Here is a 20,285-nt window from a genome sequence, read left to right as displayed (position 1 = left end):
CACCAGAGGCCAGCAGCGTCCTCCTGGATGCCCTGGGCCTTTCCTTTGTTCAGAGGGTCCATCGACATTGTTTTAAAAAGCTGCTTCTGCATTTTAAATACTCGTTCTGTCTTGAGTATGAGCTTTGTGGTTAAAAATAAGCAGCAGCTTATTATGTATTTATGATGTCAGAGACTGCCTTAAATAGAAGCACACCTACAAACTCACTCGATCTAAATTCTCGCAAGGACGTGAGGTCCTGCACCGCAAGGAGTTGGAGCCTCTCTGTGGGTAACCCTGCGACGGAACACGACCCATTAGGGAAGTGGACGCTGACTTGGCCAGTGACGTCTCTGCGGTTCTGCAGCAAACGCTCTCTCCGATGCAAAGCCTTACAGAGAATAAGAATGTGGTGGCAAAGGTTACTCACATCAACTTTCTGTGTTCTGTTTTTAATGTCTCCCAAGAAAACAGAGCCAAAAGATTAGGTTTATTCCTCTAATTTCCAGGGAGACAACACTGGGTCCTGTTAGGTCTGTTCCCATTTAAAGATGGGTGTTAAAAGGTTTCTGTTTGTCTTGTAGTCTTTGGGATTCTTGAAAAACCCACAGTTCATTGATCATAGTCTAATTTAGACACAGGAAAGCCAATCAATGGCTACTCTGTAAACTGCCTGTTGTAGGTTAGGGTACCCTTATGTACTCATAGAAAAAAAAATGCATGTGCTCACACGGACACACAATAGTATTTCCAAAAGTGCACAACATAAAACACTCACTATGTCTCTCGTGAGGCTGTCTCCCAGCCACAGCAACTACATCCCCGAGAAGAGCTGCCCCCAGAAGTTTCTAACGGCTTCTCAGATATCAGGATGACGGATACGTACCATCAAAACTGCCCTGCTCGGCGGCCATGCGCAGCAGCTGACCGTACGTTTCCATGGAGGGCCGGTAAACAAAGACTCCGGAGTTGAAGCAGTCGGGCCAGCCGGGGTCCGGCGCCGCCGACAGCTCCTCCCTCTCAAAGAGGTCGTCGATGTTTGCCAGGACCTGACCCAGAGAGGGGAGAAAGCATTACAGAGGTGGATTTGCCAGGACCTGACCCAGAGAGGGGAGAAAGCATTACAGAGGTGGATTTGCCAGGACCTGACCCAGAGAGGGGAGAAAGCATTACAGAGGTGGATTTGCCAGGACCTGACCCAGAGAGGGGAGAAAGCATTACAGAGGTGGTCCGCGCCCCCTCGGAGCTGCCCGAGTCACCCAACACCGGGGATGCGACGTGCTGCTGGTCTGAACTGTTCAGATGACAGCTGGCAGGGCCAGGGCCTCCTCTCCTTCCTCACCTGACACGTTTTTTTAAAATCTGAACTTTACTGTTAAGTCCTCACAGCGTTCTTCGATGGCCTCACTGATCTCAGTTACTACAGGCATCTTTTTTTGTGTTCTTAATACACATCTTTTTAGCCATCAAGGCCACACTCACCAGAGTGTCCGCATCCATGAACACGCATTTGGAGTATTGTGTCAGGGACCAGCAGTGGAGTTTCGTTAACGTGACGCCCAACTCGGGCCTCTTCATCAAGGTCAGATGAGCAGAGTCTCCGCTGTCCAAAACGTCGACCACGAGGACTTCATCAAAGACGGTCTCTAAAGCTTTTCTGTCGGAACAAAATTCAAGAATGGTGGTCAGCAGCTTTTCAGAACAAGGGACAGCTAACGTAAGACCACATTCTTATTAGCCTATCCGTCCGTGAGCAGAGCCATCTGTTACTGACACAGTATAATCCTTCAGTGTGTCCTGATTTCCTTCAGGACAAATTATGTAAATCTACACGTGAAGTTAATGTCACTAAAATAGTAAGAACTGCTTCTGGTGAGCATGAAGCACTTGGTTTAGTACACTATGACAGAAGTTTTCTATCTTCTTACTGTACCACTGAATACCGGGCAGAATGTGGCCACAGGTTGTAGAAGTGTGGCTCACTCGTGGTTACGAGTACATCTCTGCAGCAGCCTATTTAACAATGTATCTTATTAGAACTGATTCTGACTACCACGTTTTTACCAATGATGTTGAGTCAAGTGCATGTAATGTCTGTAACGAAGCCCGTAACTATGTAATTGTTTTTGCTAAAGAAGTTGACAGAGAACTGTCTAACTCAAAAGAAGTTAGAGGACTGATTCGGCTGCTGTTTTTTTTTAGAACAGACTACAACCAGCATTTACTACGTGCATCCATCGCACTGCTGGCACACAAAGACCCGCTTCAGTCTGTGAAGGACAACACTCTCTCTGCCCAGGTCAACTAAAGGTTTATTTCAGTTTGCAATCTTGAGGTGGGTTAAGAGAGTAGACTGAGGTAGACACTAAATGCAGTGTTAAGTTAAAACACATGGTAAAGACAGATGTCACTGAAAGTTTACAATATCAAACATGCAGAACAAAGCTGGCGTTCCTGTGCTGTCTGTCTGCAGAGCTGTATAGAACTATGGTCGAATTCACACAGTAAACTTGACCTTTTTGAAAGGAAGTGGTTAAAGACACCACTTACCCCAGTCCAGGTGTGTGTGGGGGGACAAAGGAGGGGAACTAAGATCATGTCTGTCTTCTTACACACATCCTCACTAAACAGACCACAACTAGTACATACACATTAGGAGATACACTCTTTGGCATTTTCCTAAATTATCCTTTAGAAACAAGGTTGTTTGTGTACATGTATATATGTAGGTATATACAGACACAGATTGATACATTGACAGACATACTCCTTTTCAGAGGTCCTTCGCATGTGTGTACATATTTTGAAGAAACTCACAAAAAATGCATTTCAAATTTCTAAGAGGGACAGGAGAATGCAATAGAAACACCATACAGAGCTGGTAGTGTGCCCGGGCATTTTTAAAGCTGGCATTAGGAATCGGGCAGCTTGTTCAGATACTTCAATACTTAATTCAAACAGATCAAAGTAACCAATCGCCAGGCAGCTTGTGCCCCGATACGGCGCTCTCCTAGCATGACCCCAAATTCAGAAAGCCTTTTGGCAAATACAGTAATCTATTAACTTGTAAACAAAGATCTTTAGGTTATAAACGTCCAGTGGCAGTGGAGACCCCTGCCATTCTCTTCCAGATCCCTGAGCTTCCCCTGGTTGGAACCCGGGAAAGTAGCCCCTGCTGCATTCTGGAAAAGGGGTGCATATGAAGTGTGACCTCAGACAGGGCGCGCATGGAGACCCTCACGCAGATCACCCTGAGTGCACCTGTTCAGGGAGAGTCCTGCTACTTCCTCAGAGAGACTTGGCAGAGCATGGGGCGGACCACCATGTCACCAACAGGACCTTGGGTGTCCTAGCTCCCCAGAGCTCAAGGAGGCTTCAGACCCTGGAATCCTGCCCGGGCATCTCTCATCTCCCCACCTGGGAGCCCACCCCTGAAAAGGGTACGCCCACTGCTGCCAGAAACGGGAGGGATGCGAGCACTGGCCCGACCAAGGGCGGCAGCGCAGTCCTCACCTCATGCAGTCCGACACCTGCGGCGTGGTGAGCACGGCTAGCCTCCTGGTGGTCCTGTGCTGCTTCAGGGAGGAGCCCAGCACCAGGGCTCCTTTGGCATAGGAATCGTTTGTGGTCAGAGTCACAAAGGCCTCATCTTAATACACAGGAGAAAAGAAAAGAACACTTGTTAAAATTCCTACCTTGAAAAAGCCAGGATCCTTGGTAACCAACAACTGGGCTTTAAAATCAGTTCCTCTCTCGCCTGACCTGTGGTAGCACAGCGTATAAAAGCGCTGACCTGGAACACTGAGGTCACCGGTTCAAAACCCTGCATTTGTCTGGTCAAGGCATATATGGGAGTTGATGCTTCCTGCTCCTCCCTCCTTTCTCTCTGTCTCTCTGTCACTCTCTCTCCTCTCTAAAAAATGAATAAATAAAAAAAATTAAAATCAGTTCCTCTCTCAATCTGCCCTAATTGAGAAGCCAAACAAGCTACATTCTCAGACAAGCTTAACACTCAGACTGTGAACGCGAGTCAATTAACAGGTGGCCATGAAGAGACCAGGAAGTGCTATTCCTGTCTTTCCTATAAGGTCCCATCGCCAGGATTTTCAGCTGAGCACAAACCCAGCAGACAACCCCAACAGAGAGTGTCTGACAGCGGACGTCACATTCTTCAATCTGGACTCACACTTCTGCCAAGCCTCGGGCTTTTTATACTGTATTCTCCACCTGGACCAGAAGAGTCACTCTGAGTGTCTGCCCAAATGTCATCTCCTCAGACAGGCCTTCTCTAAATGATTCTATGTGAACAGAGGCCAATCACCGTTAAAAGGAATTAGGAACCACCACAGTAGCTCTAACCAATGTGCCTTATTTTCTTTGGAGAAACAAGCAATACCCCTACCCTTAATATACTCATTTGCTCTCTCTCTCTCTCTCTCTCTCTCACACACACACACATACACACACACACACACACACACACGTGTCTCTGATAATCAATTGCCGGGACCAAAGGCAAACAGAGGGATTCCTCTTCCTACTGAACAAACCCCACCCTGTGAGACTGCCAGCCCAGCCACCAGGTCAGTCCCTCCCCGGGATGGATGATTCGGGGACACACTTTGTTTCTGAGGGGATTTAAACCTTAGTTGGCGGGCATCCAGGTGTACAAAGATACATAGGCTCAAGCCTGGCAGGGGTCCTGTGGGGCACTGTGGCACACGCAGGGAGTTGGGACATTCTGTCACAAAGTCACTCCCTGTCTTAGGTTTCCTCATTCTCCCTTTGCCCATTTTCCAACCTGGAGGCAAGTAGGCAGTGGACGTCCCATTGGGCAGTGCGACAGAACTGCAGGTTGTCTGCTGGACCAGAGCATCCCCTGGCCTCTGACCTGGGGGCCACCTTCACACAGAGCGCTGGGCTCTCCTTCCGGGCAGGCCCGTTATGAGTTTGTAGAAAGGCCCGTGCTCCGGACCCCTGCAGGGCCACCAGCTTCCCAGCCAGTCACATTCGAGGAAGGCTCAGCGCAGAGCAGTGGCACCTGTCACTGGACATGCCCATCGCCCTCTGCCCTTGTTCCTTCGCACTCCCCCATCACAACATGGCAACATTTCAGCCTGTGCCCAGGGTACTTGAAGTGAGGCGCAACATAGATAATGTTACCACTCAAAACCGCCCAGGGTCCAGGGGGTCCGTTAGAAAAGTCCAATAAGGTCAGTGGGCTTCAAAGACTTCAGGAAGCAAGGATGTGAGTGATTTCAGAGACGAAACCCGGGCAGGGCCAATGCTTGGGGACGGAGCCCGACTTAGCAAACATTACAAAGGACCAGGAAGGACGGACGGAAGACAGCCGGGGAGGGGCTCACCCTGCGCGGCCACTCCGCAGTCGGAGTGTCAGGGCCGCCCCGCTCTCCGCCTGAACAGCAGGGGAAGGACCCGTCACGCAGAGCCCCCACCCCGGGCCGGGTTCGCCCTGCGGCCCCGACACCTCGCAACAAGTGGGCCGGCGCCCTCCCGCCGCGGGGCCGGGCTCCGGCTTCCCGAAACGCGGCCGCAGAGGCCTAAAAATAGGCTCGGCATGCCCGCCAGCGCGGGGCGGGCGGCCGGGGAGCCGGGGCTGGGAGCCGGGCCGGGGCCCCCCGCGTGCCCGCCCGTGGACGCCCCTCCGAGGTCCCAGCCCGCGGGCGGCCCCGGGTGCCGCCCCGGCCCGGCCCGCGCGGGGACAGCGGGAGGAGGGGCAGCGGCCGGCGGCGGGCCGGGGGCTCCGGCGGGGGCCCGGCTCTGCCCCGCGCCCCTTCGCGGCGGTCCTCCCGCGGGGTTGCGCCGGACGGAGGCGCGGGGACCGGGGCGGGGCCGGCGCGGCGCGTACCTGCCATGGCGCGGCCGGGCGCGGGTGACGCCGCAGCCCCAGGCGGTGGCGGGGAGGAGCGGGCGGCGGCGGGCACGAGAGCGGCCGGCGGGGAGGCGCGGCGGGAGCCGAGCGAAGGCCCGGAGCGCTCTTATAGCGGCCGTCACGTGGCCGCGCACGCTGCCCGCGGCCTCCCGGCTCACCGGCCGCGGGGCGGGGCCTGGAGGGCGGAGCGGAACCGAGGGTGGGCGGGGCCTGGAGGGGCGGGACGATGCCGAGGGCGGGCGGGGCCTGCAGGGGCGGGGCGGGACCGAAGGAGGGCGGGGCCTGAAGGGGAGTCTGGGGGCGGGGCCGGAGTGGAGGCGGGCGGGGCCTGGAAGAGGATGGTGAGCTCCGAGTGGACGCCATCCCGGTCCTCTTCCAGGACCCTGGGCATCCACGCACCTCCGCGCCGGACACCTGCCTCGGCCGCGCGCTTTCGTACCCCTCGACGCCTGGGATGTGGGTGGCGACTTGCGGGCGGAGGGTTGGCATCAGCCTGATTCCCAGACAAGCCAAGTGTTAGGGAAGCCTTATAAAAACAAACGGACGGACCAACAAAATAATCCACATCACTTGAACTAAACCTAAAGTGTAACTCCCCTTTTATCAGCTAGAATTCCAGATCAGCCTCTGGAAGCATTACTTACAGTTCTCCCAAAGGTTTTGTGGCTTAGACAGAAAAAAAAAAAATAGAATGAATTTTAAGGGGATGATTTAGATTGTGGGGGCCCTCTGCATCCATTAGCTAGTTAAGTGTTTCATTTAATCCTCATAGAAAATAAGGGAAGTAGGTGTTATATCTTTATTTTTACAGATGAGGAAACAGGCACAGAGAAGTTAAATTAGTTATCTGTGGTCATCTCAGGCGAGCGGAGAAGGTAGAATTTGAAGCATGGCAGTTTGGTGGACAGAATTGACCATGACATCTCTGCTACTGTGGTGCCCTAAAAAGGTTAGCAAATAATAGTAACTGTGATTGGGTAACCTGTTTCACAAATGATGGAACGGTGAATGCCACTTTTTTTTTTTTTTTTTTAAGGAAATTGAGAAATAGATCTCCAATGTGATCAGAACCTTCTCCTCTCTATCCCTTCCACCCAGTCCAAACCCACCAGGAAAGCAGCCGGTAGTGCAATTCTCTGCAAACCATAGTTCGCACTCAGTAAATGTGGAGTGGATGACAAACAGGAAGTTGACGGTGTCAGTTAAAAACGTGAAACAGATGCTTAAGACATAGTGATTTCTTTGCAGAAGTGGTATTGTGATTCTCAAACCAGCTATATCACTGTTTCCTGGAGAGTAAGCCTGCAGCTTGCAAGTTAGAATTGCGTGGGGCACTTTTTAAAATGCAAATAATTTGGTTCTAAGCTCAGACCTTCTGAAACAATCTTGAGGGCAGAACCCAAGAATCAGCCTTATCGATGTAACCCTCCGGGAGACTCTCTATCCTTCCTTCCCTTTCCTCCCAACCCCACTACAGCGTGAAGACCACTTGTTTGCTTGGGAAGATCTTCTGGTGACTTGGATTATGAACCACCTTTGCAGGAAGTGGGAATGTGGGAGCAAAGGTGCAATGGAGGGGTTCCCACCTAGTTAACCTGTGGCTTTAGGAGAGCTGGAGCTCTTGAAGGAAGATAAGGCTGTACTTGAGTGGTACCCACCAGGGAGAGGGAAAACAGAGCGATGTCTCCCGGTCTGAGTTGTTCCTTTCCATGCTGATATAGGTGAAGCCGGAAGGAAGGTTCCTGGGTACGGTTTCCATCTTTCACCCACAAACCTTCCTGCCCATCACTGACCCTTCACCACCTTCTGCTTGAAGCCTGAGTATGTAGGCTGGTCTTCCACAAGGTGGGGCGCCGGAGCCATATGGGCAAGCTAAGAGGCGGGGACAGCTAGAACAGCCGAAGTTCCCTTAGGAACAAGGGGCTGTCTTTTCCACCCTCAGGGTGTTGAAGTAAAAGTGGTCCCGTAGCCTTCTCTCCCAGGTTTGCTGTTTCCTACATATTTACAGAAACAGGACGGTGAACGCTTTCACCACTTTGAATCAACTACGAACACATTGAGCTTACTACATCTACTCTTACTTGTCAATTTTTAAAAATGTTTCCTTGTTTTTATTTTTCAGGAGAGTTGAGTATGCTTATAATACTTTTAACTAAATAGGCTGACTACGAAATAGGTTGGATTATCACAAATAAGTACCTATTGAAATGCCACCCCAAATGAAAGTGCAGTGATTCTGCTGAATCATTGAACAGAGGACCGGCGTTATCTTCCAGGGAATCATGCCAGAGAACACGAAATTGTGGGAACTGACTCATGAATAGTGGTCTTTCTAGAGTGCATGAGTCAGCAATGTTTAGGCATAATATTTTTGTTCCCTAACTTTTTATAATATCTTCTTTCTTTCTCTCTCTCTCTCTCTCTCTTTCTTCTTTCTTTCTTTCTTTCTTTCTTTCTTTCTTTCTTTCTTTCTTTCTTTCCTTTCTTTCTTTGTGTGACAGAGACAGAGAGTCAGAGAGAGAGAGAGACAGATAGGGATAGACTGGAAGGGAGAGAGATGAGAAGCATCAGTTCTTTGTTGTGGCACCTCAGTTGTTCATTGATTGCTTTCTCATATGTGCCTTGACAGTGGGGCTACAGCAGACCAAGTAACCCCTTGCTCGAGCCAGAGACCTTGGGCTCAAGCTGGCAAGCCTTGCTCAAGCCAGATGAGCCCGCGCTCAAGCTGGTGACCTCGGGGTCTTGAACCTGGGTCCTCCGCATCCCAGTACGATGCTCTATCCACTGCACCACCGCCTGGTCAGGCAATATCTTCATTTTTCTTTTCTTTTTTTAAAATTTTTTTTATTTTTAAATTTTTTTATTTATTTATTTTAGAGAGGAGAGGGAGAGACAGAGACAGAGAGAGAGAGAGAGAGAGAGAGAGAGAGAAAGGGGGTTCATTTTTCATTAACCCATAACCAGACGAAAAATCTTATGGATGTCTGGGAACCAAAGAAACATGAAAACTTGCAGCCTACAGCTTCCTAACAGAAAGTAATTTCAAATAACTTTAAAGTATATTGTTTTTACCAGGAGGAAGTCATTGTAACCATCGGCTGTGCAGTATTATTCTTACTGGGATACTTGTGTTGTTGGCATGTAGCTGTTGTACAACCAGGCATTTTACTGCTTTCACTAGACTTTTTTTTGGCGAAAATATACATTCAACTTGGTTTTTACTTAGAATTTACCAATACCACCGGTAAGGGCAGATCTGAGATATTTATCATGTAAATACAAAAAAGAATCAGTGTATTAATGAAGATATATTACAAAAGGTTCATATTAAAACTGAATTGTGTGGCTTTCAGAAATAGAAATGAAAACATTTTACTCTAAATTAGAAAAATTGTCTTGATTTCAGAGTTCCAGGTAATAATTGTTCTAGTATATACAAGTTGCCAAAATCTGAATATTTCCCCATATTTCTCATATTACCGCTTTTTTTATTCATCGCCTTCCTTTCATATTCCCTGCCAGAGTGACACACCTCCCACCCAGTTGTTTTATCGACACACCTAGGAATCATCCTTACCTGTTACCTTAATCAACGTTACCGACAGTGACCCGCTGCTCAGTTTTCCTAAGGCTGCCCTGCAGTGAGCTTCAGCTGTGTTAAGAGAGCCCGGCTGCTGAAAATTGTATGTGCACACAGATTGCCTGGGGAGCTTGTTAAAATGCAGATTTGGGGGGTGGGTCTCATGGGTGACGTCTAGGCTGTGGACCAACACTGCATTGCAAGGCGTTCTGAATTTTCGGGCTTGACGGCAGTGGACGGACAGTAGACATGCATGTCGTAGTGAGACAAACACGGACACTTTAACTGGTTAATCTTCTTGTTTGTTTTTTAGGTGAGAGGAGGGAAGATAGTGAGGCAGACTCCCACATGTGCTCCAACCGGGATCCACCTGGCACACCCCCCGCCCAACCTCATCTGGGGTTGATGCTCAAGTATTGAGCTATTTTAGCACCCAAGGCTGACAGCGTTCAGACCAGCTGAACTACCTCTGCACCCAGGCCATGCTCGAACCAATCGAACCAGTGGCTGTGGGAGGGGAAGAGGGGGAGAAGGGAGAGAGAAGCCGAGGGCTGTTTCTCCTGTGGGCCCTGACTGGGGATTGAACCCGACGTGTCCAAACGCCAGGCTGACTCTCTAGCCACTGAGCCACTGGCCAGGGCCAGGTTAATTCCCCCCCATGAAATTTGAACTGTCAGAATTTATGAATCCTAAAGGATAGATTTACATTAAAAAAAGAAAAGAAAAGCTCTATTCTATGTGAGTATGCCTATCTGTTAACCCTTTAACCCTGTGCTAAATGTGTATATTCAGCATGGTTGGTCTGAAATTTGTTTTTAATTGGCTTTGGAATGCATTATGTAATTTTTTGGCAGGATTCTTACCTTCCTAATTATGTTTTGTTTAAGATAATGCTGAAATCAGTTTGCATTCCACTGAACACACACACTAATTGACTGTGGAAGCAACTGACCTGGAAAAATATTCCAGAGCAGAGGACCAGCTGCTGGCCTGAGAGGGGAACAGTTCCCACGGACAGTTCCTGAAACAGATAGATCACATCTGGCCAGACACAGGAACTAACTAGTTAACTAAGGGCTCAAAATTTTACCCTTAATAGATAACAGACAAACTCTGTACCCATAATTGTTCCCCGTGATCACAACCTTGTCCAATTCTGATCAGAAGCTTAGTTTCGAGGGATATTATCCTTGGAGGCCTGAAGTAGCTCCCACTTCAGTCCTGAGAGCTGGAGTTTCAACCTCCACAAATTGCAGGGACCTGCGGACGAGTGACATTACCTTAAAGAATACTGATTGAGATAAAATTGACATACCATAAAAGGCATCCTTTTAAAGTAAACAATGAAGTGGTCTTGTGTATGTCCACAGACGTGTGCCAGGATCACCCCGACCTAAGTTTATCATTTTCATCACCCCCAAAGAAAGCTATGCACCTCCTCCTCCTCTCCTTTCTCTCAGCGCTCACTGACTCCTCATCTACTCTTTGTCTTTAGAGGTTGGCCTATGGGTGGTCTTTCGTGCTTGGCTTCTTTCCGTAACACTTGCATGCTCCTTCTTGCTGTGGCATGTATCAGTATTTCACTCTTTTTTTTTTATTGTCAGATAGCATTTCATTACAGTAGACAGAGAGATGACATTTTGGTTATCCGTTTCATGAATAAACATGTTAGTAGATATTTGGGTAGTTTCTGCTTTTTAGCTGTTGCGAATAATACTGCAGTGAACATCTGTGTTCAAGTTTTTATGTGGATATATACCTTTCTTCTTCCTGATATGGATACCGAGAATGGATCTGCTAGATCATAGGGTTACTCTATGTGTCACATTTCAAGGCAGACTGCCTTTCAAGGTGTCTGATCATTCTGCATTCCCACTAGCAGGAGAACTCCAATTCCCTCACTTCTTAGCCAAGACCTGTACTTGTTTTTCTTTCCGTACTATTCATCCTAATGGGTCGGTGTGATATCTTACTGTTGCTTTTTTTTTGGGGGGGGGGTGTAGAGACTGTTTATTTGGGGTAGAGAGGAGCAAGGAGAAGAGCTGCCCTTTCTATTGATTGCAACCCAGGAGCTATAAGCCCCACATAGAAACCACTCAAAAGCCACACACTGGTTCTATGATATTCCATTTTTGCTCTTGGCCTGAGAGCCATGCCTGGGGCCAGAGTGCTAGGGTAGAAGGTGGGGGGAGGGAGAGCAAGGACTGAATGAACAAAGCCTCAAACCTTTTGTCCCCAGACTGGAGCAGATTGAGAAGACCGGCCTGGGGCTCTGAGTTCTGCCCAGTTCTCTGCCCGTGGCCTTTGAGGGGCAGGCCGGGCTGGGGGTGGACTGCTAGGCCCAGAGAGCCTGGGGACCAGCAGCCTCGCAAGAGGAGAGACTGAAGAACCTCGCAGGGAAGGAACCCCATCCAGGTGAGGGTGGTGCCTGGAGTCAGGAGAGGGTGCGCAGAGAGAGGCGGCAACCAGGAGAGGGTGCGCAGAGAGAGGCGGCAACCAGGAGAGGGTGCGCAGAGAGAGGCGGCAACCAGGAGAGGGTGCGCAGAGAGAGGCGGCAACCAGGAGAGGGTGCGCAGAGAGAGGCGGCAACCAGGAGAGGGTGCGCAGAGAGAGGCGGCAACCAGGAGAGGGTGCGCAGAGGGTGTGCAGAGAGAGGCGGCAACCAGGAGAGGGTGCGCAGAGAGAGGCGGCAACCAGGAGAGGGTGCGCGGAGAGAGGCGGCAACCAGGAGAGGGTGCGCGGAGAGAGGCGGCAACCAGGAGAGGGTGCGCAGAGGGTGTGCAGAGAGAGGCAGCAACCAGGAGAGGGTGCGCAGAGAGGGGCGGCAACCAGGAGAGGGTGCGCAGAGAGGGGCGGCAACCAGGCAGACACCCAGATCTTCTATTGGGGGGGTGGGGCACGAGGGGGGGGGGGGGGGAGGTGGGCCCCAGGCTCTCTCACTGCACTGCTTGCTCATTGGCGCTGCTTCCTGAGTCCTGCGGCTTCATCACCTCAGGCAACTCCGGAGGGCTAGAGGAGGGCTCAACGCGCAGGGCTTCAAATGCATCATCTGCCCGGAAGGCCAGCCCCACAGTGGCTGGGGCCTGCGGCCGCGCTGTTTGACTGGTGAAGCCACGCTCGCCCAGTGTCTTGCCGTCATCCAGAAGTTGGTCATCCTTGTACAGTCGCTGTTTGTGGGGCGGCTGCTTGAGGATGTTCTCGATGATGCGCGTCAGCTCGAACAGGGTGCTCGACTCCTTGGCGTCCGTGAAAATGGTGGTCCTGTGGCGTCGGGTCATTAGGAGCACGTCCGTCTCAGCGGCTGCCTCTCCCACCGACGCGCCGGCGCCTCTTACTGGGGCTTTGATTTGCGTTTTCCTAATGACAAGTGATGTTGAACATCCTCTCATGTGCTCATTTATTGGCCATTTGAATATCTTCTTTGGAGAAATGTGTATTCAAACCCTTTACTCACTGTTTAAAATTGAGTTGGTTTTTAATTATTGAGTTGTAAGAATTCTTCATAAATTCTGGATATAAGCCCTTTATCAGATACATCTGACATGCATATAGATGTGATTTGCAAATGCATCCTCCCATTCTGTGGGTTGACTTGACACTTGCTTGATAGTATTTTCTTTTTCAGCTTCGAACTTTTAAAGTTCTACCTTGTCTGGTTTATTTATTTTTCTTTTGTTGTCATATTGAAGAAACCACTGCCGAACCCAGGGTCTTGAAAATTCACCTCCATGTTTTCTCCTAAGAGACTTATACAGTGTGTCCATAAAGTCATGGTGCACTTTTGACCGGTCACAGAAAAGCAACACAAGACGATAGAAATGTGAAATTTGCACCAAAGAAAAGGAAAACTCTCCCAGTTTCATACCTATTCAGTGCAGTTCGATGTGGGCTCACGCACAGATTTTTTAGGGCTCCTTAGGTAGCTATCCCGTATAGCCTCTACAGACTCATCACTGACTGATGGCCTACCAGAACGGGGTTTCTCCACCAAACTTCCGGTTTCCTTCAACTGCCTATCCCACCCAGTAATGTTATTCCTATGTGGTGATGCTTCGTTATAAACGCGCCGATATTCACGTTGCACTTTGGTCACGGATTTGAATTTAGCGAGCCACAGAACACACTGAACTTTCCTCTGTACCGTCCACATCTCGACTGGCATGGCTGTGGGCTGCTCCGCTGTATACATGGTGTTACGTCATCATCTGCGCATGCGCACATGCTGCCACATCATCCTACAGAAACTGGGAGGGTTTTCCTTTTATTTGGTGCAGATTTCACATTTCTATCATCTTTTGTTGCTTTCCTGTGACCAGTCAGAAGTGCACCATGATTTTACAGACACACCGTAGTTTAGGCTCTTACATTTAAATCTATAATCCGTTTTGAGTTGACTCTTTGTGTGCGGTGTGAAGTAGAGCTCCAGCTTCCTGCTTTTTCAGTTGTCCTAGCACCCTTTGTTGAAGAGACCAGGGCCTGCCCATTGAATGGTCCTGGCACCTTTGTTGAAAATCCCTTGACTATGAATGTAACAGTTTTATGTCTGGACTCAGAATTCTCTCTCATTGGTATATATGTATGTATATCCTAAAGCTAGTTCCCTAATATCTTGACTTCTGCAACTTGGTAGCAAGTTTGGAATTGGGAAGTATGTGTCCTTCATTTTTGGTATTTTTTTTTCCAAGATTGTTTTGGTTATTTTAGACCCTTTGCATTTCCAGAGGAACTTTAAGACCAGTTTATTAATTTCTGCAGTAAAGGAAGCTGGAATTTGGGCAAGGATTGAGGTGAATTTGTATATCCATTTGGGGAGTATTGACAACAACTGAAGCTTTCTGACCCATGAACATGGGATGTTTTCTCATTGATGTAGATCTCTAATTTCTTTAAAGAGTGTTCAGTAGTACACTGCCCGTTAAAAGATATAAAACTCAAACAAATTAGGTTTGTTAGCTGCATAAACACCATATGCAAGGCAGCTGATTTTCATATTTGCTAGATAATCTAAATTTATATTCTTTATAAAAAAATTTTTCTGAAGTTAGAAGTGGGGAGGCAGAGAGACAGACTTCCACATGTGCCTGACCAGGATCCACCTGGCATGCCCACGAGGGGGAGATGCTCTGCCCGTCTGGGGTGTTGCTCTGTTGTGGCCAGAGCCATTCTAGCACCTGAGGCAGAGGCCAAGGAGCCATCCCCAGCACCCGGGCCAACTTTGCTCCAATGGAGCCTTGACTGCAGGAGGGGAAGAGATAGATAGAGAGAAAGGAGAGGGGAAGGATGGAGAAGCAGATGGGCAGTTCTCCTGTGTGCCCTGGCTGGGAATCAAACCTGGTAAATTGATATTCTTGACGGAACTCTGATTATCATTGAGGTTTTTACACGGAACAGCCTTGTTTTGTCCCATTGCAGGACACCTTTGCAAAACCGCACTTCGGCATTGTCATTAATAATAGCTAACACTTACCCGATGCTAAGCTGCTTATACACATTACATCACTGATCCTTCCCAATAACCTCATGAGGCAGATCATCCTCATCCTGACTTCAAAGGTGAGGTCTGGAGCTTGCTCAACATTTTACAGTCGGTAATTGGTGGAGCTGGAAAATGAACCAGATAGCTTGCCTCCCCAGTCTATACACGACCACTGTGTGACAGTGTGTGTAGGGTGTACGACTCAAAAGCTGCAAAAGAACATCTGTACAGTGCCAAGTTATCCCCCGCAGGGGAGGGATACCACCGTCCCCCCCCCCCCCCCCCAGCTACCATGTTCCTCTCCCTAGAGTGGCATTATGCTGTTGGCTTTTTCTGGGGCTTTAAGGCTGCCACAGAAGACTCACTGCTGTGTCTTTTCCTATGAGCAGTTGAAGATACTTGTGATATCGCACAGTTTCTTCTTTTGAAGCCTCCGTGGGAAATTTTTTTACATTGGCTTTGGTATCAGGAAGGGTGTGTCTCCTTAATATTTAATTCTTTCTTTATATTTTAGACATTTTGAGTTGCCTATCAGGACGAAATTTCTCCATTTCGGGGGCTATAGCTTTTAGACTCTGTTTACTTGTGCTTTAACTTTTTACCTCATTATTATTACCCAGGCCTGACTTATTGATGAGGTTGCTTGGGAACCTTGGGCAGTGGGGAAGGGATGTGGAATTAATTAGTAAATAATTAAATGAGAAGAGGTTTCTAGTGGGAGTAGAACATGGAAGATAAAATTTCAGCTCAATTGGGGTGACTCTGGAGGTTTTTGTAGTGGTTCATCAGTGAAATGAAGATTTCGTAAATTAGAGAGGCCGGGTTACTGATCCAGGCATGAGAATAACCTTCTGTAATTAGTATAACATCTTGAAAAGAAGGTAATTGCTTGATTTTTCAATCTTACTTAAAAAAATTATTGATTGATTCTAGTGAGAGAAGAAGGGATATATATAGAGAGAAACATTGATCTGTACCTGTATGTGCTCTGATCGGGGATTGAACCAGCAACCTCTCTATGCTTCAGGACGATGCTTTGAGTCTAACCAACCGAGCTATCCGGCCATGGCTAATCTTACTGTTATTATTTATTCTACATTACAACAACATGATAGTGGCCAAAAAGGAAGGATAAAATTGTCCAGAGTTTCTAATTCTGAATATTTCAAATATATTTCACCTTTCAGATGTTAGTCACTATATTCGTGATCCCTCGGTTGGTGGGTTAGATCACTTGAATTAGCTCGCTTTCTGACCCACGACCACGGGATGTCTTTTCCTTGATGTCGATCTCTAATTTCTTTAAACAATGCTTAGTAATACATTAAAAAAATAAAGAGAATCCCTTTCCCAGTGACCTTTTCTTTAAAATCAGCTTCATTGTGGCATAACTTGTGCGCAATATAATTGACTTTTTTAAAATTATGTAATTCGGCCCTGGCCGGTTGGCTCAGCGGTAGAGCGTCGGCCTGGCATGCGGGGGACCCGGGTTCAATTCCCGGCCAGGGCACATAGGAGAAGCGCCCATTTGCTTCTCCACACCCCCCTCCTTCCTCTCTGTCTCTCTCTTCCCCTCCTGCAGCCAAGGCTCCATTGGAGCAAAGATGGCCCGGGCGCTGGGGATGGCTTCTTGGCCTCTGCCCCAGGCGCTAGAGTGGCTCTGGTCATGGCAGAGCGACACCCCAGAGGGGAAGAGCATCGCCCCCTGGTGGGCGTGCCGGGTGGATCCCGGTCGGGCGCATGCGGGAGTCTGTCTGACTGCCTCCCCGTTTCTGGCTTCAGAAAAATACCAAAAAAACCCAAAACAAAGACAAAAAAACAGCCCATCAGGTCATCCAGCTGCATATGTGATATTTTCACAAGGCTGCTGGGATGCTAGCAATGATTTTATTATTCTTTTCCTTTCAAAAAGCATTCAATTTACAGCTTAAAAAAAAAAAACCCAGCTCAAGCAGATACACCTTCACCCACCCTGAGCGCTCTTCACATCTCTGAACCCCCCGCCCCCCGTTCCCTCAGGCTCACGGCATCTGTGAGTCCAAGCCCAGCCCCGAACCTCCAAGTTGAGGGTGAGGGTGAGCCCTGTCTATTGGGTCCAATGCTTGGAGACAAAAAATAAGAGTTTTGTTTTTTTTTTTCCTTTTCCACAGGTGGAAATGACTTTCGTTAGTTCACACAGAATTATTGTCCCTGTGTGACAGATGGTGTATCAAACTTGGAGAAGTCAGAACACGGCTCACGGCTGTGTCTCTAGACCGTGGAGCGTCTCAGTCTTCTTAAACTGTGTTCTTACACTTGAAATTGGAGTGGGAAGCGGAGTGTTTCCCAGCAGTTAGGACCTCAGAGACAGTTACAGCTAAGTCGACAGTCAGCGTGTCAATGAGCTCCCGCCATTTGCTTCTCCTCTTGAGATGGAGGACGTGGAGGAATGAAGAGCCATTGGATTTTTTTGCAGAAGGGCATCTGTCGAAGGAGAGAAAAAGGGGGCAGGAAGGAGAAGAGAGATGAATGTCCGGCGGAGCCCTAGAGATGTCTAGCCCCTGGGCCGATGGAGAAGGAGAGAGGGTAGGGGTGGAATAGAGCAATGAAAGCGCCTGGTCCGGAAAAATCTGAATGCAAAGGACGTGTGTAGCCTCACTCCTGGCCCTTCCTCAGCAACTTCGAGAGTAGGTCCGACCACTTTACAGGTAGCGGCCAGCTGACAAAGGGTTAATGATTTCTTAGAGTGCCCCAAACTCCTGAAATATCTCCGCTTGTCTGCAATTCCTTTTACAGATCACAACATAGTTTGCCTACAATTCGAGAGGAATACAAGTTCTGGTTGAAGGAGAAGAGACATTTATTTTAAGAGCTAATTAGTATCAGGTGCAGTAAGGAGTAGGTTTTATATATAATCTCATTTACTCTTTCTAAAAGCCCTGTGCAGCAGATATTATTAGCTCCATTTTTTTTACACAAAAATGATGAAACTGAGAGGTTAAGAACTGTTTACTTTCAATGTGTGAATATGCCATTTATGGGCCAGTGGCTAGCCTCTGTGTCCAGAGGTATTTTTGTCATGCATGTGTACATATAGTGTTCCTTGAAATGATTACTGATGATTTTTCAAAGTAAAACTTCTAATAAAGCAACGTTTTTCAGAAGATGCATTGATTGAAATGTCACTATTTTGTACATAGAGCAAATTATGGTAACATATAATTCTTGCGATACCTAGTGTTGTTATTTATAAATTGAAGAGATTCATATAGAAGTAGAAATTTACTCAGTCCTGGTACTGAAACTTTTTAAGGGATATTTAAGGCTCTCTTTCCTGTATATGTATTTTAAGCATTTTTTAAGAAGGTAAGACAAAAACAAAGGGCTTGTTACTGTTCCACACAGATCAGTATGGTCCCTGTACTTTATACTACTTCCTCACTTCTGATTTGCATATCATGGCTCTTAAATATACAGGGGTAGAAATAAACAATGCAATTATTAATAATAATACAAGAATAAACTGTGTTTCATGTATCAGTACAACTGAAAGCCTTCTTCTGCCCACCCCGTATGCTTCTGGTTGCTTTCACTTCTGCTTCTGATGAACTTCCAAGTTAATTATTTTTGGGTTTTCTTGTAATGACCAGATAAATGATTGGTTCGCAAAATATTTCAGGTTTTGTTCAGTTGGATGATTGAGATAGTTTTTTTTTATTTGGATTTATACAGCTTAAAAATTTTATGAAACTACCCACTGTGTTGCACTTAGTTGGCAAGATTTAGGAATTCCAGGCCCTGGCCGGTTAGCTCAGTTGGTTAAGAGCGTTGTCCCGAGACAACAAGGTTGCGGGTTCGATGCCCGGTCAGAGCACTCATGGGAAGCAACCAATGAATGCATGACTGAGTGGAACAACAAATGTTTCCCTTCCTCCTCCCTCTCTCTCCCTTCCTCTCTCTCCTTTCTTCTCTCTGTCTCTGAAAATCAATAAAAATCAAGCCCTGCCCAGATAGCTCGGTTGGTTGGAGCGTCCTCCCAGAGTGCAGAGGTTGCGGGTTCGATTTCCCGGTCAGGGCGCCTACAGGAGCAGCTCCATCGGTGGGACTCGGTGGGTTCGCACCGGTTCGGTAGAACCGGTACCTAATTTTTTGTTGTGTTCAGTGAACTGGTTGTTAAAATGGCCCTTGTCATCAGGCCTCTCTAGGTGGGCGCCTGGGAAGCCGCCCAGTGTGGAAATCACAAGTCGACATTCCTGATTCGTTTTTAATGTTCATCTGAGCAACAGCATGTTCTAAGCACCTGTAGGAATGTTCATTCTGTCCAGAGGCGAAAAAAAACTTGCAAGTGAGGATGCCAATCAAGAAGCAATATAAAAATATCTTTTTTTTTTTTTTTTTTTTTTTTTTTTTGTATTTTTCTGAAGCTGGAAACGGGGAGGCAGACAGACTCCCGCATGCGCCCGACCGGGATCCACCCAGCACGCCCACCAGGGGGCGATGCTCTGCCCACCAGGGGGCGATGCTCTGCCCCTCCAGGGCGTCACTCTGTCGCAACCAGAGCCACTCTAGCGCCTGGGGCAGAGGCCAAGGAGCCATCCCCAGTGCCCGGGCCATCTTTTTGCTCCAATGGAGCCTTGGCTGCGGGAGGGGAAGAGAGAGACAGAGAGGAAGGAGAGGGGGAGGGGTGGAGAAGCAGATGGGCGCCTCTCCTGTGTGCCCTGGCCAGGATTCGAATCCGGGACTTCTGCACGCCAGGCCGACGCTCTACCACTGAGCCAACTGGCCAGGGCCAATATGGAAATATCTTAAAGAACAGTTTTATTGCTTTTTGTCAGGTGTTACTTAATATTTCTTTCATGAATATTTAAAAGTTCTTATCATCTAGTTTTGTGTACCTCCTTTATTCTTGTTTAATGCATAAAATAATAAACTACCTTTTAGTATCTCTTTTTTTATATATACTTAAAACGGTCGTTAGGGAAGAGAACCAGTTGGTAAATTATTTGAATCCCACCCCTGAGCAACTCAATGTTTCTGTCTCTCTCTCTTTCTCTCTAAAAAAAAAAGGGGGGGGGAATTCTAGTTTGTCACTACCTGTATTCCTGAAATAGATTTGCAATCAACAGTTTGAAGGCTTCTGGGTGGACTGACTCTGCGTGGCCCGGACTGCCCGTGACCTGGTGATGTTTCTCTGCCAGTTCGCGTCAGGAAGCCCCTGCTGCAGCCCAGGGTCTCCCTTGAATACTACAGAGCGGAGAGCTGTCTCCAGAACTTGACACTGCACCTTGCCATTGCCAAACAAGGCACTGCAGCCAAAACAAGCTGTCATGTGCACCATTAGGGCGCACCCGGCTTCTGGCTGGGCCAAGTGAGCTTAG

The 20,285-nt window shown here is 48.1% G+C and overlaps 1 protein-coding gene and 1 pseudogene across 1 annotated transcript in view; both read right to left on the bottom strand.

Moving 5' to 3' along the window:
- The window catches only part of GYG1 (glycogenin 1), a 36,490-nt gene extending 30,501 nt beyond the window's left edge, over positions 1 to 5,989 (bottom strand). The window contains exons 1-4 of the mRNA XM_066347394.1: positions 5,849 to 5,989; positions 3,493 to 3,628; positions 1,462 to 1,636; positions 866 to 1,028 (exon numbers count right to left, since the gene is read on the bottom strand). Of these exons, the coding sequence (XP_066203491.1) occupies positions 866 to 1,028; positions 1,462 to 1,636; positions 3,493 to 3,628; positions 5,849 to 5,855 (481 nt within the window). The 5' untranslated portion in view covers positions 5,856 to 5,989. The remainder of the gene's footprint in view (positions 1 to 865; positions 1,029 to 1,461; positions 1,637 to 3,492; positions 3,629 to 5,848) is intronic.
- Positions 5,990 to 12,369: 6,380 nt separating this feature from the next.
- LOC136379771 (elongin-B pseudogene) lies at positions 12,370 to 12,774 on the bottom strand (annotated as a pseudogene).
- Between the last annotated feature and the right edge of the window lie 7,511 nt (positions 12,775 to 20,285).

This window comes from Saccopteryx leptura, chromosome 8 (genome assembly GCF_036850995.1).
Source record: "Saccopteryx leptura isolate mSacLep1 chromosome 8, mSacLep1_pri_phased_curated, whole genome shotgun sequence".
Lineage (NCBI taxonomy): Eukaryota > Metazoa > Chordata > Mammalia > Chiroptera > Emballonuridae > Saccopteryx > Saccopteryx leptura.
The sequence above is the reverse complement of the archived record's forward strand: the minus strand, read 5'-3'. Positions and strand labels throughout refer to the sequence as shown.